This window comes from Pterocles gutturalis, unplaced genomic scaffold (assembly GCF_000699245.1).
Source record: "Pterocles gutturalis isolate BGI_N339 unplaced genomic scaffold, ASM69924v1 scaffold14546, whole genome shotgun sequence".
Classification (NCBI taxonomy): domain Eukaryota; kingdom Metazoa; phylum Chordata; class Aves; order Pterocliformes; family Pteroclidae; genus Pterocles; species Pterocles gutturalis.
In genome coordinates, this window is record NW_010098037.1 from 12103 (window position 1) to 35483 (window position 23381).

At 37.7% G+C, this 23381-nt stretch overlaps 1 protein-coding gene across 1 annotated transcript; it reads right to left on the reverse strand.

Annotated features, from left to right (window-relative positions):
- Positions 1–941: 941 nt before the first annotated feature.
- Positions 942–22378, reverse strand: LOC104460070 (CD44 antigen-like; the record flags this gene model as incomplete). The annotated part of the gene is made up of 11 exons (XM_010087549.1): positions 942–1158; positions 3210–3288; positions 4739–4861; positions 7386–7580; positions 8459–8644; positions 10155–10316; positions 12079–12258; positions 13981–14085; positions 19760–19855; positions 21373–21612; positions 22307–22378. Coding segments are annotated over 11 exons (1655 nt in total), but the record flags the coding sequence as incomplete, so codon positions are not given.
- Positions 22379–23381: the final 1003 nt, after the last annotated feature.

Consider the following 23381-nt stretch of genomic DNA (forward strand, 5'->3'; position numbering starts at 1 on the left):
AGTTCTACTAGGCTCAGTATCTCCTAAGTAAAATGGAGCAGAAAACGATAGAGACCTATTCTTCAGGAGTAAAAGACTGACATCTTCCCTAATGATCTCCAATTGCTTGATTTGTGCATGTGTGACTGTTTTATTCACGATCCTAACTAATAGACTCATTACAAACATGCACAAACTGTGACCAGTGAAGGAGGGAGGGGGAAGAGGAATGAACACCTCAAATACTCAAGCATGACTGTACAGATTGTTAGGATAATAAAGCACAGAAGTTTATTATGTATCAGCTCATATTTTCATCTCTTTATTTCCCCTCCCAAAAATACCTGTTGTATGGTTATAGACATTTCAAAATAGAGATAAATAAATTTTGTCCTTCTGGGTTTCCCTCATTGCAGACCAAGCCATAAATCATTATAAAATTTCACTTTTTGTTTATACTGGCAGGCTCTGAATGCACCTACTGCTCTTCCTGTCTGGAAGGAATTTCTGAAGGTTTCTGATGTTTTAGACATTGCATAGGAGGCCTTTTTGGGTTAAACTTGATTTTTGCGCTTGACTTTTTTCCTTACTTACTCTTGTACCATGGCAAGTTTAGTACCTTAAACGCCTGTAAGACAGAGTGACTGGATACTTGTGAAGACCCTCCATCTGGGCAACAATGACGTCAACTGGAATCCTTCCTAACACCCAGGACACAGAGAGTGTCCTCTGTGTAGGAATTGGGAACTGCAAACTTTGTGCAACTCTTGGGGGCTTATTTCAGAAAGAAAATGTCAATTTTCTAACTCAGACATCATTTCATAGTGATCAAAAAATGAATAACACTTATGTATAATTATGTTCAAAAGACATCAGTAGCACAGTGCATCTGTGAATTCCGGTTCAAGTTCCACGTGGTTTTGATTACCCCCAGCTCTGATCTACTTGGCAACTTGATACCATTACACTCCACTCTTCATGTCAAGCTCCTGATGATTTTCTGTTTCATTAATGGTCAGGAATTCGTCACATGCTCCTCTTTGGTCATTTGACTGTTCTTTATGAACCAAGTGCACCATTTCTTGTGATTTGCTGGCATCTCCATTTAATCCACTTGTCTTCCTGTCCTCCACTGCCCCTTTGCCATTGTTAATCACTAGCTTTTTCTTCTGTCCACATCTAGAAAGAAATAAAAATAAAATAAATACTATTAATGGAGACTAACAGAAATAAGAAAAAAACTGAAAGTCAATATTTAAGAAAAGGTGCTTGGAAATGAAACTTGTGTCTACCAGTGCAGGGGAAATTAAACATGTGTCTGCCAGTGCAGATTTATACAATGCAAAGTATAAAGTTTCTTCATATTGCCTTTTTTTTTTTTTTTTGAAAGCACCCACCATTATATGCATAAAATTTGGCAGGAGCTCCCTTATTCAGTTTGTATCTATGGTTACTACAGATAGGAATAACATTCATCACTGAAAGCTAGAAAATATTTTCTAAGATTTGTATACATCCACATTTATGAACTTTGTATATATCCCACTATAAGGACAGGGTCATTCTAAATCCAGGCTTGGGACCAGACTTTGAAAATGCTCAAGTTCTTGTGATAGCAGAAAATTTGGATCAAGCTCTCACCTCATTATACAAGACAACGTTTTCCTTCTTTGTGTTAGCATGTCAGGCCCAGAAGCCCTCCAACAGCAAGAAAACACAGAGAACTACTCTTGCTACTATCAACAACATAGCTCCTTATGATGTTGCGGTAGGAAATAGCTACTGTGCTTTTAAAGCTCTCAACTGCAGTGCTGCCCAGTAAACTCCATGTGTAGCTCTGAGTGAACACACACCCACAAAAGAAGTCACCAGTCCAAAACTGATGCATTCTGGTCAATGTGGGCTGGGTAGTAAAAAAGTACTAGTCCCACAGCTGTCAGATTTGCCCAAGATTGTTAAAATGGCTCCCTGGCTACATGGTGCCTTGTCCTCACATAGCCCTGTGTAAGCTGAATATACAAAGCACAGCTCTTTTAAGGACAATGTTTCTATGAAGTTGTACTTTAAAGTGCTTTCTTCTTAAATGAAACATATTTTGCCTCAGTGTCTAATTTGGCTGTTCAATTATACTATTATCCTTCCAAAATTTTACTTTTTCATGCTTACTGACAGACAGATGAGGGTTATTTTATCCAAAGTACGTCAGTTCGCTGTGCTAACGGGAATGATTCCTGCTCTGCAGCCATGAAATGCTGAAGGAGGCCAGCAAGGAGGTGTGGAACCTCACAGCCTCTGGAGAGAGCAGCTCAGAGTGTCTTTCCTGACGTGATAGTCAGGCTGGGCAGCATCTCTGCTGGACCCTGGAAGGAGAGCCTAACGCTTTTTACAACAGGCACCAAACAGGCAGTCTTCCTTGCAACAAGAAGAATAACTAACTAACTAACTAAGACCACACTGAACCTTGTCCTTTTTTTTTTTTTTTTGTATGTGTTAAGATAACTTGTGACAACACTGATTAAAAAAACAAAAAAAAAAAAAAGGAAGCACTACAGACAAGCAATTTGCTATTTACTGAGAAGCCCAGTTGCTTGTTTGAAATCTAGAGATGCTGCAGTTAGCATTCATTTAAAAAATGGTGCAACCAACAGCATTAAATAAACAAAAACACAGATCATTCTCACTTTTTAAATATATTAATGCTCGAAACATTCTCAACTTTCTGCTCAGCTAACACTGAAATGCTCAATCTTTCTTTCTCAGCTATCCGGTTTTCTCATAGTACTGCTGCAGTGTTAGTTTTGGATTAGTTGGCATTCGCATGCAGTATGCTGACTGCACAGCAACTACATCTTTATGAATTTTCATCTTATTAGCACTTATCAGAACAGACGAAGAAAGGATTCTTAGCTTATTCTTGGATCCTGCTAAAGTGAAAGAAAAATTCCACTTGTTTCAAGCATACCAGAGTACATCCCCGCTTCAAAAAGTTTTCCTCACAGGGATTCACACACATTACTAGGGTTTTATCCATGCATTTGTACACATACTTGCACCCACATGCACCTTCTCTCTTTTGGGGGACATGGGCCCTCACACCCCACGTCACAGAGCTTTGTGGAGGAAGCTCTCTCCTTTGTTACGCTACTCTGCCCTTGCACAAAGCTTTGAAGCCTCTCGATGGAGTAAATAGCAAGGGAGTGTGTTTTGGAAAAGCAAAAGGGTGACCTTACCTTCTCCGACTGTTAACAGCGACACACACTGCAAGAATCAATGCGAGTGCCACAAGAGCGGCCACTACAATCAGCCATTCTGTGGGGAGAGCGGAGGGGGGGAGGAGAGCATGTTAACATATCTCATGTAGTTTTGCTGTTTCTCAGAACTGCAAGAACGCAAGCTCTTTTGCATTCTTTAAACGATCAGATTTTTTTTCCTACCTTGCATGAGTGTGTGTTTGTTTCACAAAGTGCTTCTGTGCAAATCAAATACATTTTCATCATTCAGCTATACACTGGCCAATGCAGATGAATACCCCATCCCTGTTAGCACTTGTATGCACTGTGCTTTGGTGGGCACAGGTGAAGAGGAGTTTCGTCACTGACTTACTCCAAGAGCAAAAGAAAAGGCTTAGCAAAGATACACCTGCAATCCCAGGCAAAAAAGCAGGATGACTTTCAGGTAGAGTGAAATGCTAATTTTTCATTTAAAATCTCACTTTAAGGGGAATTTTTGGGGCAAACTCTAACCAAAAAAAAAAAAAAAAAAAAAAAAAAAAAAAGGAACTCCAAAACTGGAAGGGAGCCTAAGAGGTTCAGCTACATTCCACTCCAGTGAAACAGGGTCAATAAGAAGATAGCTGCGAAATATTCCATTTGCTCTTAACATTTTTAGTAAATCAGTTTCCACAACCTTACCAGTAGCCTGTTCTTATATGCTGTACTACCATTATAGACAGAGATCCTGTTCTAAGAGCTAACTCCTTTATTTTGTTTGTTTGAAACAAGTCTCCCTTGTTTAACGTGAGACACTTCATTTCAAACAAATTACTTCTTCTAATTAGTTAATTATTATTACTCCATGGTGAAAAACTGATAAGCATTCTCTTTGTAGCATGCTCTTCTCATATCTTCCTTCAGTTTTCTCTGAAAATTATGAGGTTTTCAAAAGGTGCTTCAAATGTTACCTTTCCAAAATTTTCTTCGTGCTCTTCTCTGGTTTTTTATGTGATCAATGCAATGCCTTGAACTGAAAAGAGAGCTTCAGCTCTGGACTTGCTAGGCCTAGATAGAGTGGGATAACTACTTTCTCTGTTTTAATAATGACTTTACTGCTAATATGTCCCGGAATATATTTGCATACTTTTGCGTTAGTATCATGGTGTTGGCTTCTTTCTATTCAATTTTAATCTGCAAGCCCTGTTCTGCAACACTTGCCTCAGCTATTATTTTCACTAAACATTCTCCTGGATATGATACTTCACATATCCCTTTATTGAATTTTGTCTGGTTTCATATCAATTTATAAATGTTATTTGGATCTTAATCCCATTCTGCATGATTTCTCTTAATGTTGATATTGCTGGAAAATTATATGAGTTACAATATGCTCCATTTTGCATACTAGTGAAAATGCTGAATATTATCTGATTCAATTAATAAAGCCTGAACAACTGTACTTGACCTACATTGTCATCTCTTACTTCAGTTCATATTAATACAATTCTGTGCTTAAATTGTTAAAACGTATGACTTCAAAAACCTACCTGGTACCTGGGCTTTCCTTGGTTGTGAAACTATTTTTGTTGTTGTGGTCTCTCCAGGAAAAGTGGTGGATTCATAATTTCCCCTGTGTGGTCCTTGATTACCATATATACTAGAGGTAGATCCTAAAGAAGAAAACTATCCATTAGGCCAAATATGCTTAGTGAATATGTAACAGTGAGGTACAAACATGATGACTTTCACAACTGAAAAAACATATTCTAGAACGTTCATGCTGACGTCATTAAAAAGTACTTATACTGAAAACTATTACATAGACTGTAATCATCATATTCATCTGAAGTATGGCTAGTTTTAGTATTTTGAATAACAAAACTCATGGGATTCCCCTCTTGTCTCTCTCAAGTTTCAGGTTTGAGTGTGCTATACTATCATAAACCAAAATGCAGTTATAATTGCCTAGAAATTTTCTGGAGAAAAAGAAGTAAAGACATGTGAACGTTGGCATCTTTTTGAAGAGGTTTTTGTCATACAACTCAAACGTCTTTTCTGTTCCATGGGGAAAAGAGAGTGAGAAAAGAAGAGAGAGAGTAAATAAAATAACCTTACTTTTTTATTTAAAAGTAAAATGACCAATATGGAGAAATTTTGAAACTTCTAATTTTATTCCTACGGTGGATAAAAATTGAATTTCTAAAACTCTAATGCTTTCATAAAATAGAAGGCAGGTTCTCTGAATGGTTTTAAATTTGATAGCTATGTATAGAGTGGGACTTTAAAAATTCAAAATATTTTTCCTAAGTGAAAAAATGTTCTCTGTAAACTTAGAAGTGGATCCCCTTGTCCTTTTTAATAAATGACGTAATGTGATTCTGAGATGGTATTAGATCTTAAATCAACCCCCATACTTCCAGTCTCAACTATTTACTATGCTGACTATACCACCTGAACTTTTATGCAATTATATTTCTGGCCTGCGCTGTTGCCATATGGGTATCCCAAGGCTAAAATTATCAGCAGACTATAAATACAGTAGTTTCATTTGGGACTGCTACTTCATTATCACTACAAAAAAAAGATATTACAGATCTCCACCTCTCTGAATTCTTCCAGACTCTAAGAGAGCAAATTAAGCACTTCCTCTAATCAGCTGTAAAGCTCTCTGTCTTTAACAGCCATTGTAAGTAATTTCTAGCCAGCATTTCTGATCTCATTTCCTAATAGCAGCTGGCAAATACAAAACTGAGAAGCATGTTTTTTCCCTCTGCTAAGATTAGCCAGCAAGCAACTCATGAACCTTCCAGATGTTTTATTTATTTTTGTTAACAAGAAACTTACTGCCTGGTGAGCTGTTTTGCGCCATCTCACCACAAAGGACAGAGCACTGATCCAGCAGCTAAGGGTCCTGATGTAGACTTGAAGAAAGCTGACCGAGAGGAACATGCTCATTTGCCCACCCCCATATCTCAGCAGAATTTTTTTAAAAGTGCTTTATATCATACTTGAGAAATGACAGAGCTTTTCCACCACAAAGCCCCTTAGAAAGGCAGGCAGACATTTATTAAAATTCCTGTCCTTGGAGAACCGCTACATTTGCCCATCCCCTGAGCACTGAGAGGAAGAAGCAGTATTCAGTCATACCCCCTGCTGCTCTGGCTCTGGAGAGGTGCTTGCAAGTGGCAGGGAGGGATCCTCAAAAGCTCTCTACATCTCATTTTGATGACATACTAGATTTTTTTCTTTTTGACAGTTACTTTTTGGGTTCCTTCAGTAGACTAATTTGATATTGTATGGACACTTGGACATCAGATCAGTCATTACTGTCATGTCAGACCACAGCTTAAACATTGCTGTGGAGAAAAAGCAAGTGAAAGAAAGTAGTATGGTACACCAAACCATTCGTTTGTTCAGAGAAAGCCTTCAACTATGGGCCGTCAATACATCCATTAATCTTTTCCATTCCATTACAGGTATATGGGGCAATGTTACAGATGAATGAACCCTTCAATAAATAAATTTTTTCTATCATGACAGTAGTGTCCTAGTAATTCCCTTGTATTGTGGTTTTTAAAAGCACCAAGAGAAGCACTGTTAACTGCACTAACTCTATCAGAAGAATAACCTTTAAAGAACCAGTTGTTCACAAATGAATTTTCAGTTACAGCTTGGTAACATAGCTATAATTAAATTACTGGCAAGATGCCAACAGCAGATACCGCTAGAAAAAAGGTTTCTCAGAGAATTACCTTTCTTTTGATACATACTCAACTACTGTAGAGGGAATACTGATGGGGGGAAAAGTGACACACATTTAAGTTTTACATAGCTATCACTCGTGCCCAGCAAAAAAGAAATACAAAATGCTATCATGAAATGTATGGGCATGAGGAGAAAGTTTACACTTGTTCACTTTAACAGTTGTGTTACCCACATAGATAGCAGAATATAAGAAGAGATTATTTACAAATTACTATTTTCAGCCTTTAGCAAATGTCCTCTGCTTTGTACCGGAACATATTGCCTCCAATGACATCTTATAAGCAGGTTAGAAACAATAATAAAAACCAAAAGGAAATCATAATATTATAATAATTTACAATTATGGTTAGTACACATGTTTTTCAATGATCAGCACTGTCCAAAACAACTGATGGATAAATAAAAATGCTTGTAATTTGTAGTTCTTACTAGTAGGAAGAGGGGTCTGCAATCGGTTAAGATGATCCTCAATGTCTGGAAAAACCACAGGTATCCAATTGACATGGGAACCATCTGTGGTGTTTGCTTGTTCACTTTCACTTCCAGGCGGAGTGCCAGGTGCCTGCGGCTCCTTGGTTGCTTTCTCTCGGTTACCATCATCCACGGACTCTGTGACAGCCATGTGATGATGGCATGATCAGCTTTAAAAGTGAGTGCTCACAAAACCACCACCTACATTATTTCCCTCTGTCCTGTACCACAGCAAGCCAGAAAGCACGACCATCTTCCTCATTCAAAGCACAGAAGGAGAGAAGACACGAAGGCCTCCCCTTCTTCTCCCACACTGTCACTGGCTTCTGAGAGACCCCTGAGCACCACATACACGGTCACCATATTGGAGGGAGCCGTTGGCTACATATACAGATCCCAGTGACAGATGGAGAGGGAAAACCTTCAGAAGAAGAGACCACAGCAGCAACAACTTGACCCTGTAACTCAGGAGTGAGCAGCCATACAGCAGCCAGTTCTGTGGCAATCCTGCCTGCCAATTTGCCGGTGAGAAGGAGTAGGGAATTGAAGGCAGAATTTATGGGACATAATTCTTCTATGGTTGCCCTGCCTTCACCACCAGGATAGCACTCCCTGGTGATGGTGCTGCTGCTGAGTCACAGGAGCAAGCCATCTGGTTAACCCAGCAGAGCACCTCCACCACACCAATCACGATGCCCAAGCGTATCAAGCCTGATCCCACTGATGCGCAAACAAGGAAGATTCAGAATCACCAAAGTGCATGTCTTGAAGAACGGTCAGGAGGCCACCCAGAAACATGCTTCAGCAAAGGACAAAAACCATCAAGTGTGTCAGCAAGGAGTCCCTTATGCCTTGTCCAGAAGGTAGGTCCATCAGCAGCACAGATCCCACCCTAGATTTTTGCTCTGCAAATCAACACCAAGTATGCAGACCCCCAGGATGAGAAAGATAGGGAAAGCAGTCAATTTCAGAAGAAATAATGCCTCTTTTTGCACTAGGCATGAAAAATGGGTATGATCCATTATTCTTACTGGTACCCGTCAGAGGAGAGTCATCACCAGTTTTGCTCGTACTTGTTGTGGTCCTGTAGAGGACCTCATCTCCAGGGGCGTCTGTGGGATGTGTGATACCTTCAATGCCCTTTCCTGGTTCATTATCTGAAGGCAGAGGTGGCTGAGTTGGGTCTTCATGGGGGGCACCGTCAAGAGAGGCAACAGCTGTTACAATGATTTAATCAGCTGTGAATTCCATGTGTGTGCTGCATGCCCTTCCCATTCCCACCACGTTCCAGTCTCCCATTCACTTTATACCACTGCTACCCTTTTTTCACCACAAAAAGGGAAGAGAAGGGAGACCTTCTGTCCTCCTGTACATCATCGCTGCTCTCTCAATGTATTTATCAGATATTTTCATTTGCTATTCTCATCCACTTTTTCACTTCATCCAAAAGATTCCCAAGGCCGGTGGACACAGGGAAAGGACATAGAGATCACAGTCAGGAGAATTCCCTGACCTGTGCTCAGGCTGACCACAGATCCTCAGCTCCAGGGACACTGTCAAGTGCTGCTACGGTGTGTTTTATATTACAGGTATCAGTACTGACAGTGAAGAACCCTTTAAACAGGCATTGATTCTCCTTTGTTGCTCAAGACTCTGTGAGTGGTGACAAGTTACAGAAAATGCTTGTTACTTATTGTTCTGTTAATGGTAGTCATAAAAACAGGTTTCCTCCTATAATCAGCTTCAAATTTTGGCACTGCTGACATATTCTACCTATTAGAATTACTTTGTGGTGTGGTGTTTACTGAACCCACCGCCCACACTGTTGTTCTCTTCCTTATGTATAACATAGCCTTTATAATTTTTATTGTAATTGTATCAGAAAGAATAAAAGGAAACAGGCTTTTCTATTTATTTTCATTGTCATCAGCTTTCCAGCTTCATAACCTAAGCTGTCCTGCTTTTTCAGAATACCTGGCTAATGCTGTATAATGGCAGGAGCAATGGGACAGAAGAGATACCATCAGAGGAACACACACAACCACAAGAGAAATTTAGTTGTCACAAAATCAGAAATAGGTTCTGAACATTGCCTGTTTAAGAAAGGACTAAAGTTATCTTTCCTTTTATTTTGGTAATAAGTCTTGTGTTTCTCACATTGTGTTTTTAGGGCTTTATTCTGGTGGTATGAATAGTACGTTATACATGACTGCACCACAACGATGTGTCATGCCAGTTTTGTAAATTCCTTTCTCTCATCATTCTACAAACCAGCGGGACAAAATATTTCTACAAAATCTATGAAAAGAACTCTCTTTCCCCATGTGAATATTCACAAATTAAAAGCATTCACCTGTTGATGTACTAATATACATAAGTATGAATTCAAGCTCATGCTAAGGACAGCTTGGCAATACCAAATCATATAACTTATGTAATGAGCCAGACACAATTCCACAGTCATGCACCACTAAGGACCAGGAAGCAATAAAAGTGGTGTTGGTAAGTAAAAATTAAATGTTTTATACAGAGCTAAAATGGAAAACTTCTATCTCGCCACCATCCAGGCAGAGCACGGAGAAAATTAATCACTCTATAATTTATATCATTGTCATAAAGAGATCAGTAAGTTACTCCTCTCTATAAGTTCCTGCAATGTCTTTCCATGACAGGCTATGTGAGACACAGAAGTGATGAAATATACATAATTGACATTACTACTAGTACCTGTAGTGGAAGATGCTTTTTCATGATTATTCTCTCTAGAAGGAATAATTCTATCCATTATAGCGGGTTGTGTGGCATAATCCTCTCCCTCGTCCCAACCTGGATACACCAATGGGTCTTGCGCTGAGTCGTTCTGTTTGGCCCCATGGCTGGAGGCCACAGCTGTTATGATGATGGTGAAGCAATTATGAACTCAGTATATAAAGATCCATTTCTCATATTATTCTCCTCTTCGGTTCTTGTCTCTATGACAGGCCTTGCTCACATGTCTACTACATTTAATGGTAAAGAGAAGTAAAGCAGATTTGCTTCTCATTCTGGTTTATGTTTAGAAAGGCTGCCTACTGTCACCAATAGGACAGATGCCTTCCTCAGACAGAGCATATGTTTTTCAAAATCAAGACATCTCATTTTCCAAAAGTATTTCCCCAAATCATGCTGTTGGCTTTGTATTGGTTGAATATCAAACTAATATCCACTGATGGAGAATTAAGAACAGCAAAGGCAAACATAACTGCAAGAATATGACCCATCAGTAAGATTTTAATCACAGAATTTGAGTATGTTGACTACATCCATGTTTTTCCCCTCAAAATGTCACTGTTTTATACGTTGCAGCATCTCCAGGAAAATAGACAAGGAAGTCTGACAGAGGGGAAAGCTAGCACATGCTGCAGATTTGTGAATGGTGCACACAATAAATAAGACAGCATTCAGTTATTTAGAAAAATAGGATATTGTCCATATCAAGCAATCTGTAGCTTTAATAAACCAGTCACAGCACAGGAGTACTCAAATCTTATAAGCAGCATAACCCTCCTTAGCTCCCTCAACTCAATCACAAAACAACAAGAAAATTGCCCCAGCATGTTAAAATTTCAATAACAACTAGGCCAAAATTTATTGTTATAGTAGTATAGTATAGTATTTATATATATCAGTAATACATTATTCTGCATTGCTAAATTTTTAAAGGATGTTGATGAAACACCTGGGGTTGATATCTTACAGGAACGTGGGCTTTGAGACTGCTGAAGCAGTGAGCTACACAAAACTTTTGCTAATAAGATTACATTTAGATGAAGGAATATACACACATTATACAGTATCTCAAACAATGTTTTATGATATGCTTGTCTTCAGTGGCCTGTGTTTGATAATCTACAAGAGCAAATGATGACTGCATAAAATTCACTGTTGGCAGTGCTTAGTACAGAACATCAGTCATTAACCGGTAAACTTAGTATACTCTCATGAACAGATACTAACATAAGTCAATTTTCAGTTACTAGCTTTATAGTATAATTTGATCTTTTACGTTTCAATTGCTTTGACTGAAGGAAAAGATTAGCCTCTCTTTTATTCTACTCTATGCTTTCTTTGTTTTCTTCCCTTCATCACCAGTATCATCTTGCCATAGTTCAAAAGCGGGGCAAGTAGATATTTTAGATAAAAAAATTTTAATATAATTGCCATATTAACAAAAACTGAAAAAAATCCCCAGTCCAATAACAACTTGCAATAGGGGAGTCAACACAGCTTCCAAACATGTGAAAGATACAACAGACATTACTATTTTTCCATGAAAACATTCACTGTTTCCTATAGATATAACCCTGGTAGGTAGCCTGTTAAAACCTTGCATCTGTGTGAAATAGAACACAAAACATAGGAGACAGTTAAGGAATTAATCTACTATAAGTCTTGACGCACAATCCAAATAGGAGAGAAAAAAACCCCCCAGGAACAGATCTGAAGAATAGAATAATTTTTTAAAAACCTGTAATATAACGTCAGAATCACTCAGGTTTATTCACATAACCTCTGTTATGGCCTCAGAATGCAAAATTATTACTAAAAACATCCTAAAACTGAACTTTTAGTAAACCCTAATAATTTACTAAAATGTGACCTGTAATATTACCTGTATAAGAAGATTCCTTTTCAGTATCATTTTCACCTGCAACAGTAAATTCATGTTGTTCAGTACTCCCAGTGGTATTTCGAGGATTTTGTTCTTGACTGATCCATCCAGAATGAACACTGTGTAATAGTGGATGTTGGGTTGGTCCTTGGCGCTTTTCATTTTCACTTGTAACTAGTGCTGATAAGATGATGATTGAATCAATAATGATAAAAATACCCAACACCAGTCATATTATTCTCATCTTCATGGTTACACAACAAGGGTGCTTAGCTTTTGTGTTTTGGTTTTTGTCTTTTCATTGTTGCATTTGATGTGAAATGAAAGAGGAGAGAAAAGTCCTCTGGAAACCCTATCACACAAAAGCATCACCAGGATTGGAAGAGGATTTAAGTGTGCTAGAAAGTATCCCAATGACCAACAGCAGAGAAAAGCTATACAAGAAGCAGTGGAAGAACACATAGAACCAACAGCTTGCATTTCTAGTTCATATTTATCAATACTAACTTAACTGTTGAGCCTGTGTATTCTGAGTATTTAAAAATGAAAAAGATGATGAACTTTCTCTTTTGAGATAATATCTCAATTACACTATTACAAGGCTGGCTCCAAGGAAATTGTCATTTCTTCTGGGACTGGCTGAATGAAATAAGTAGTTTCATATATCCGAAGTTGAAAAGCATACTTGTTTTGAACTCAGTAATAATTAAAGCTCTCACAAAAAAATAAATTAACTGCTCACTTTTTAATTTGCTGTTGTTTACATAGCAGAAGATTAAACCACCTGAAGAAAATCACCTGAAGTACCACTACCATTAGAGAGTTTCTAATGAACATAGATTATCTTGTAAAAAAAAGTTAAAATTGACTGATGTATGAATACAACTGATCTAACAATACTTCAGAACCAAAAGAAAGTTATCACAAATGTTATTTCTGGGTGAATGCATCACCTGTTCTGATGCCGATTATATAAAGTTTCACTGTTCAAAACAATCTCGGAACCAGAAAGACAAGTGTCTAGCTATTGGAAGCAGATCACATATAATCCAAAGAACTACTACAGGATGTAGAAAATGCTTATTTTTACAGAGGGATAAGAAGGCTTTCCACAAGTCCCAGTGAAATGTATTTCTTTTCAGTACCATCTGATTTTAGGCAGCTACAACGCTAGCCCCAATCCAGCTGTATATAGCTATGCCTCCAGCTATTCAGTTTTGCAACTCTCCTTAACAGGGTAAAGCTGTCCATTACAGCCAAACCATCCTAAAAACAAAGCTCATATCCAGATATGCTTTCCAAAAAATTCTAACTTTTCAGGTACACAACAAAAACAGCTGGAGAATGCCCTCTGTAAGCCTTTGCCTACAGAGGTTTTTAGACTTAAAGAACATGAGTACACTTTCAGTATCTCTAGTTGGCTACTGGCACTAACACTGGTAGCAAAATGTTCACAGTCATCTAGAGGTAGTATATTATCCTTTGTAGCACAGTTTCATGTATTTGAATCACTAGCTGCATTTTTTTTTGTCTTTTGTCTTCAGATTTTACAACAAAAGTTTTGAATTGGAAGAAAGGGAATTATTCTTCTCACCAAGGTGGGTCACCAGATGTCACAGCCTGCTCAGTTTTATTACACTACTGGCAGTGCAGATCTAAAAATCCCAGAGACGTGAGGAAAAGTGGCAAGTAGTGAAGACTACATGCAAAAGATAGACTTGGAGTGACAAATGAGTGTTATAGATACCACCTCTGAGGACTCTAGTACAAGTAATATAAAGGCATTATACTGAACTGAGGCTAAGGGTATGGAAATTACAACCAGCTGCACCATAACAGCGTTATACTTCACTGAATTATGTCACATAACTGAATATTATCTGAAATGCTTAATTGCTTTACCCCTGCCAGCAGAGCTAGGATACTGCTCCTCTTCATCTGTATAGGCGGAGTTCCAATGATCTTGTGTGGAGATTTCCAGAAGTGTTTCGTGTTGCGAGTCCACAGCTGTTAGGACAATGGAGGATTCAACGCTGACCATGCTCTACATCTACCCCTATTACTCTACTGTTATTGTGTGCCACGAAGGTGATGGAAAATGGAAATTCATGCATAGTTTAACTGTAGTCTCTTTACTCTTCTTATCAAACCCCTTTACAGTCGTTCTTTTCTTTGCGTTGGACACATGCAAAGTTTCCCAAGAAGAATGGGGAAAACAAGCAGTAGAAGAATAACGTGTAGGAGAAGTAGTGCAAAACCACTGCAGCTGTTATAGACATTTAAACTCGACTTTGAAGAATAATGCTGGGCCTAAAGAATATGGCAGATGTCTGAATACATGTGAAGCATACTTTCTAAGTACTCAAGAAGTAATCAGATTCATGCAGAATATTCACCACGGAGCTCAAATGCTATGGGGTCAGCAAAAAACCGATAGAACCTTGACAGCCACCAGTAAGCCAATGTTAGTCAAGAAAGTTATAATACAACTGAACAGCTAAAATAAAACTTCCACAAGAGTCTATGATCAGAGATTGTATACATTTTCACCCATGGAGCATGCAGATAGCACTAGGTCATAGAAGGTAGCTGAAATGCAATATGCCATGTAGAATAAGTCACCAATGCAGAGTCTCAAAGATACACCAGAACTACCCAAAGAACACAAGAAATACCCAAAACTTAGGCAAAAGAATAAAAAATCCCAAAGCAAGATGACCTGCTCATTTTGTATTTTCTTGTAAAAATCAAGATCACTGCTGAAAAAAACCAAATACTCCACTATCTTCAGAAAAAAAAAAACAAAAACCAAACATAAAATGCTTATAGAGAGTGATTTATAAACACAATTGAGTAATGCACAGACAAAAGACAGATTAAGATGTGCTCAAATTAAATTAAATTAGTTTACATAAAGGGAACAGATTATTATCTTCATACAAATAAGAGCATTAGAGTATAGTCATTAATGGCAACATCTATACTGAAGACAAAAAAACAGGGCTGGGGCCATTCCCTGGTTATAAGACCAAGTAGCAGACTGTGTGCTTCTGTGACACACAGCATTTGGTTTTGATCCTCGTATGTGGTGGTTTTCTGGTTTTGACACAAAATGTTTTTAGGTATGGATGACTTTTTTTAGTTAAAAAAGCTATCAGACTATCACTGTGGGACTATGCATATCAGGAAAATAAGGCTATACATTAAAATATCTGAGTTGTGGTATTGGATCATGCCTAAACACCTGAGGTCACAAAACAAATGAGATGATGTTAGAAGTGTGCATGGCAAGAGTGTAGAAGGTAGCAAACATGTCAGCAAAAGCTGACACTTCTCAATGAAAAGGGCACTTGGGGTTTGGCCTCCCAAACTGTGCCTGAACATCTTCTTCCACAGACAGGAATCTACTGTTTTATAGACATAAATTATAAATAACATGAACTGGAATTCCATTAACACTGTCTTCCCCAAAAAATAAAAAAAAATAGAAAAAATATAAACTTTTTTTTTTCCTTGGAAAATTGTGAGAGAATGCACACATTCAAATAATCATGAAACCGAGAAGTTAGTTTTCAGTAGTGATAGAAGAGGTATCCATTCTATTGATATGGAACTCATATGATTTTTCCAATCACAAAATACACATTTCTGAAGGAACAGCTGATGAGAAGAGCATCCAATTTTCACCCAATATATGTGTGGCAAAGAAGGAGGAACATCAGATAGGACAGGAAAAAGAAGAAAAAAACCATCCAAATAGAAAGGAAGTTCCTTACTAGTACTTGGAGCATACTCGTCCTTGGCCACACTCCTGTCCCAGCCTGGAAACACTGTTGGGTAAATCGTCTCCTCTGAAGAGTCCTCGTCATCTGAACCATTGCCACTTGAGGTTACATCTGCTGTGATGATGTTAAATCTGACATGAAGACCTAACCCACAAGGTCTTCTGCTGACATCAGTTATGCTTTCCTGTCTCCCCTACATGCAGCCTTACAATCACAGAGGAGAATGTACAGCACCGTGCTTCCCACGGTCCATAGCTCCTCCTGGTTCTTCCACCCACAAGGGATTCACCACTCTGCCATGGCCCTGCTAAATGCCCCAACATGGCTCTTAGCTACATTTCAGTGCCTTACGCATACAAAAAGCATTCAAAGCTCCTAGAAGAATGCACACCATAGAAAATGAAACCCCTCAAGCAAGCCAGTTGATATTTCAACCTATCTCTCTACTATGAAAGTCATTCATCAATAAAGTGAGAAGCAGAGTTTGCAAGAAGAGCTGCACTTCAAGTCATACGCATATTCGGTAAAAGAAAGTAAAATCTACTTCAAAATGTTTCTCTGGAAATATTTTTATTCTGATAATTCCTCACAAGCAACATTTTTATCAACATTTAGACCATCTTACTTCTGTATCTTGAAGATGAAAAAAAGATATCATGTACTCTTTTTCATTCAGAAAAAAATCTTTAAATAATTAATTTAGAAAAATACTTTGAAGACTAACATCAAATACACTAGTTTTGATCAATTTTTGTGCAATATATGAAAGCATTGGAAAATACAAGACCTAGCACGTTCTGATGATCCAACAGGATGTTTTACTTACCTGTAAACTGCAAAGTGTACGAAGTGTATGGACTTAAACTCAGAACTGCATTTTTTCAAGGTATAGCTATTTTGGCATCAAAACCTCACAGATTTTGCCTTTCTGAAAAGCTGTCCTTGTCTGAATAAATATTGTCTCTTCTCACAGTCACCAATTGTTCCCTAAACTTAACACTACTAGTACTACTCTGAGACTGGTATCAGAAAATGGGAAACCTGGACATTCAAAATCTGACCTCTGAGCAACAGGGCATCAAAACCCAGGTGGTCTCAGAATTGGAGCTTTGGGATGGAACTGTGAACAAAATGATAATGCCAAAAAAATTGTTTAAAAAGAAAATAACTGTATAACTAAATAATTGCCATCTGACTTGCTGTAATCACAGCAAAATTCTCACCGCTACCTGCTTTCCACAACAAGACTTAGGAGCTAATTTTCTTAAGTGATGAATATATTAACGGCTTCCTTCCACATACAAAATACCAATACAGATGCCTTCCTGTCAGAGCAGCCAAAGTATGGACACAAGCCTTTTTTCATTCGTGAGTTTTTTTTTCAGGGAATGCTCCACACCAAATAAAAGGAAAATCCACCAGAGCATAAAAACTTCTACTACATATGGATTAACAACATTAGTCACAGTTACTGTTTGAGTAACTAGCTCTGATAATTTAAGGAAGTAGCTCACTGATGAGCAAGAGAATTTTGTGACATCTGATCCATGACACATCTACAGATGAATCATAACTTGTTAATAACCAAGAGAAAAACTTGTCTCAGCCAGGAGAGAAAGTCAATGGCAAATTGCTGGCAGTGTATTAATCTGGACCATGAACTTTATGAAGAACATCACTAATAATGTCCAAAGCCAGAGCAATAATGAAAGGGGATCATCTGAAGAACAAGGACCTGTGGCAATTGCTCACTTTAAATCCATAGCAAAGAAGTGCTTTGATCAAACTAGACACTGTTTCATCAAACCTGAAGTTTACAAATGGTGTGCAGTATAGATGGAGAGCCAGCTGTTTTGTTTCTCACTTTCATACACTTTCATATTCATGCCAAATAGTTTTCTTTACTTATTTCTTAATTTTCTACTTTCTTGTCTATGGGATTTTTCCTCTGGGAAACTAAATTGTGGCCGGGATATGCCAATGTGGCTGCACTGTTGCACAATGTAAATAGCAGACTTTTGGGGCACGGCTTTATCTTCGTTTTTGTTTGTTCTCCATGTAACTTTCTCCTGTGCTACTGAATATTTGATAACTTCTCATGGAGATGCACAGCTTATACTTAACTTCTGATAGGAGTGCGAAATTATACGTTTGTAATGGAGTAAAATTAAATTAAATAGGTCTGTTTGGCTTTGAAGTGATGTTGCTGAGTAATAGCTTAAGCTATCAGAAAAGCTCAGGCACAGTTCCTTCATATTCTTTTTTCTCCAGAGAATCAGTCTGTCAACCCTAAACCGATAACCAATCTTGCCAAGGCTATCACTTCTGTGATACACATATATCAGTATTGACATAGCTCTATAGGTATTTTGATCTTTTAAAATCTTGAATACCTCTAGTTTCCCCTCTGTAAAATAGTCATGCCCATGAGAGAAAATTGTTAGCAACAGGAAGGGACGTACATATTTAGGATCAATACTTCTATAATCAACAGAAGAACCAAAAGCTTTCCTGCCTAGAAACAATGCACAGGTTTTTGCAATGGATACAAAAACATCAGTACAAGGAAGCACTAAGTCACACATGCATACAAAAGCAAATAAATATGAAGGAAATATCACACCAGAGTCAACCAGACAAACTCCCTTACAGGCAAACCTTTTCACTTGAAACAAGCACCAGAAAATTCTCTACTTGCTTTCAAGGTCTGTGGGAAAATCAACCTGATGTTTCTTTTCTCCATCTACATATTTAAAGGTGCTACTAACCTTCACAGCCTCTGAGACAAGATGCTTGGCTGAATTATTTCTGTCTTTTAGTAAAGATTTTGCTAACTCTCTAAGGCATCCAATCATTCTTACTCTATCCTGTGATTTCTAGATACAGTAACAAGGGCACCATCCCTCCAAGTCACATAGACCATTTGACCAGCTATCAGCAACCAACAAACAATTAAGCAAATTCCTCACTATCACAAGCTTCCATAGCAGGAAAAAATGAGTCAGCAGAAAAATCACTTCTCTATCAGTTCAATCTTTACTACAACACGCCTTTGTAGATCTCCTCTGTATAATTAAAACATTCTCCCTTCAGGTTCGTTTCGCTTTCTGGGGCAAAGATCTTTTATCACTCTAAGCTTAAGAACTAGAGTGAATATGTGTGCAGTTCCACTTTAAAATGTGTAAGATGACCTTAAAAGTTTTCTATTTGCTGTAGCTGCTGTGTACTACATATTTGAAAAATACCTCACAAGCAGTTTTTGCACTCAGTAGAGCTAGGTAAGGACAAAGCAGAGAAAATGCCTACTGTTCTTTTAAGCCCTCAAAGCTTGTCGAGCCACCACAGGCCCCAGTTCTTTCGCATGTGTATTGCCAACAACAAGGACAAAATTAATTTTTACAGTGCACAAATGGCTTGGCAGTTGGAACTGACACTTGAAGCACTGCTTTGGTGAGCAAAACCATGGTTTTATCCTGGATTGCCTACATTCACAACCATAAATGTACTAGAATCACAGACACTTTAATCACAAATTGACAAAAATATCCTTTTTTACCTTGGAAATAAATTGACTTCAAGTGATAATTGGTTGAACTAATTTGTGGTGCCGCATAGAGTAAATAGGTAAAAAAGCAGTGGGAAACACAAAACAAAAATCTTTCTGAACTCACGTATAAGTATTGATGTAAACATACAGTATAAGTTTTTGCTCCCCTTGTCCCAGAGAGCAAAGTTTATTTCTGACTTAATCAGTCTGGAAAGTACTGTCTTTCAATGTCTTTCCAAAATTGGAGATGATGTATACTTCACCACTTACCAGAAAGCCCTGCTGGAAGAAGAAATCAATTTTAATGCAATCTATATTTGATGTAGTTATTACAATATATAAATCTTACTAGTACTCGCAGGATACTGTCCACCATCTTTTTCAGGGGAATCATCAGCTGCTGTCACCAAAGAGATGTCAGGTGATACAGGAGAAACATCATCATCTGTATGGTGATGGATAAATTGTTACTAAGTCATTAGCTGAGCTGCAATTCAGTATTCAGAACTACTTAATTATTCTGTACTACAAGCAGCTTCACTCCTTCATTTATTGGTTCAAGAGAAAAGAAAGATACAGACTAGGTTCTCCATATAATTCAAGCCCAAATAGCCTTATTTTACTAACCTTGTAAGGATATCACCAAACCAGGTTATTTCAAGAGGACTATGTATTACAGTGATAACATTCTGGCAATGATCTGTTCATGTGATTCAAGCTCTGATTGTACCTGTATACCATCTAGAGAGGGATTCTAGAGCAATGAGTTAAGTTATTTGCAATCCCCTCTTTACTGAGATATAATCTGAGATTTAGTCCAAACATCTAAACTGTGCATGTAAGCAGAGTTGAAATACATGGCATACACACTGGGCAATGCCTCTGATCCTAGTTCTTTAGGAAAGAGAAAGTTAGGATTTAGCTTTCATGAAAAACTTACTGCATGAAATGTCCTGAGTATACCACCAGTGAAAAGTCATTTTATTATCCTAATGCTTCTGCTCAATTTTTTTTGTTTTGTTTTAATTTCAGTATTTTTGGAGCATAGTGATGCAAACTACTGGTATTCTTCACTAGTAAGTTACTGGTGATTTGATAAGAAGCCTGTAGTCAGAGGTCACACAGAAAACTTTACTGTGCTTAGAGAATGAATTATATTTCTATCCCTTAGGTTCAATGGAAGCTAGTCTTTCAGACCTCTGATAATTTCAGACACATAAGCAACATAAAAGATGAACTGAAATACATGCCACTTTCACAAGAGAGCAAGATACAGGCAAGGCACTAATTCACTAATTTGCCATTCTGCAGAATGCCCTAAACAAGAGTATGGCATTTGTATCTGCATAATTTGATCTGTATCATGAAAATAGAATTTGGCTTTACCACCTAAAGAAATAAGGTATTAATAACATTTTAATTTGACATTTTTATCTCTCTGTGCATTCTGTAATATCTTGTAGTAAGACATCCTAAAAAAACCCTGTACTTGTACAAAGAGAAATCACTTGTACTGTAAATTCCTCCTTATTACTTAAAGTCAACTAATCCTTTTAGAGAACAGATAAGAATCTGTTATCCTTATCTGTATATACTCATACCCTTAGCCTCACTAACCTCTCTGTGTTCACTGCTAGATATGTTTTTGAGCCTTTAATGAAATAAATATTTTAATAAGAACAAGAGCAAATTCTTAGAACCATTTATTCTTAAAATCCTGGGAAGGTTTATCTGCGAAACTATCCTGATGCATGGCTGCTTTGTACTCCTGTGCATTCAAAAAAATCCTTAGAAATTCAGAATGATTCTGTTTTATTTCGAAGACATGCATTTTCCTTTTACTTGTCCAGGATACAAATTAGAGATGGTGCTTCTCATTCCCTCATGATATCATTTAACTAGCAAGGTAATCCTTCACTCAGTTATTGTAAAGTGGATAGAGTGGTAACCTACTATACTTACCAGAATCTTTTCTAGGACTTTCTTTTTCACCCCCTCCAGAAGAATGATCTGGCAGCTGTGAGACTGGAGTAGCACTTCCATAATATGAGGGGCTGGATCTCCTGATGGAGGTATTCATGGGAGTTGTGTCATGTGTTGATCCACTACCTACATTTTCATCATCCACACCGGAGGTTGAGGACTCTCCACTATGACGCGTGCCATCTGGATTATAACGTGAGCCATCTGCATTGTCAATGACTGTTGGAAAGAGGAAATTAAGCAGCTGACAATATTAAGGAGCTACATAGCTATATTTCAGTAATGCCAAACAGTTTAAGTCCTATAACAAAAAAAATAAAGAGAAACAGTTGTGGATTAACATCAGCTCATCTATTTCTGCCATCTTATTTAGTTGTCTAGATCATACATCATAAACTATGTCTAATGTATCTATGCTAATGTACACATTTGTCAAACATATAGGGCCTACTCTGCATCAAATATTTTGATATTTCAGTTAGGCAGTTTGATTTTGGACATAAAATCTTAGCATCTGTAAAAGTCAATCAGAATTTTAGAACTGAGACAAATAATTTATTCTGAGAGTTTTCTTCCACTTCCAGCTGCTTTTCTAACCAGCAGTTCAAATGGGTTGTAGAAAGGTTGCTGACCTAAGCAAAGTCCTGTATGTCAAAGAAACATTAGCAGCTCTGAGGTGCAAAAAAATGTCAGATACCTATATAAGAGATGTTTGGTAGCACCTTGACACAAACCAAGCTCCACAGAATTTAGGGGAAGACAAGCGACTAATGGTTTTAATTGCTGCCAAACATCTCTCGCCTTCTTTTTCTTATGTTCATCTTGATTTTCAATATTAGCAATTGTTTATGTAAAAAAATAATCAGATCCTGAAAATGAAACAAGTGGCAGGTCTTTCTGATCAATACAGTACCTATTTCACCCTGATTGTTGAGGAAAGAAGTATCTAGTCTGTCAATTGGCTCACACGCTTTGTCCCTTGTTTCTGTAAAAGAAGGAAAAAAAAATTGAGAAAATTGAGAAAAAAGTCCCGTGTATACCCATATTAATTGTACATAAACACAAAATGTCAGCTTCAAATGCGGATAATTGAAAACAAATTTCCAAATCAAGCGTTATTCACTGATCTACCTATGTTCTGACAGCTAGCGACTAGATTCTCCATTACCATAGCCATTCCAGAAAATGGTTGCAATCAACATCAGTTAAAACAGGCTTATGACCCAGTTTCAATGCAGATAGCCCCACTGTCACAGCAGCAGTGGTAGCTCTGATATTATGACAATGCAGAGATTATTTTTTAATAACAGGACCACCAAAATCAAAATCCAAAAATGTCGCTGTCATTCAGATAATCAATTTTGTCTACTGCTTTCTGTAAGATCTGTTTCCACTGTGAATGTAATAATCTACTGAAATTCAAGACAGTTGAAGTTAGTCCAGATTTTGTCTTCAAATATTGTGTTCAGCATCTGTCACAAGATTATCTACATTTTCCCAATAATTTAGTAAAATATTTCCAACTATTAAAAAGTTCAGAACCTTGAAGAAAGTGGTCTGCTTCTGACCCACATCACTATCTAACTGCCTAATGTCTGCATGGAGATTTGCCCGAGAGGAAATACTGGATGAACCTGCAAACAGCAGAGCAGCAGGAACCTGCAACCAGCAGAGCAGCAGCCACGTCCATGGGGCTGGGATGGCCACCCCAGGCCTTGGAGCTGCTGCATCCCTTAACACAAATAACTTTTGTTTGCTATAGAAGCTCATGTGTGCATGAACAGAAGACCTGAGCACCATTGCTTGAAACAGTCATGTCTTTTAGATTCACTGCTGAAGTGGTTCACTGCACTAAACCATTATAATGAATGTTCTGAAGCTACTAAATTAGTACCAAGGGCAGAAAATGGTTTAGTTCAAAACACACTCATGATAAAATGGGTCAAATTCATTGCTGGTATTATAGATATACTATATATATATATATG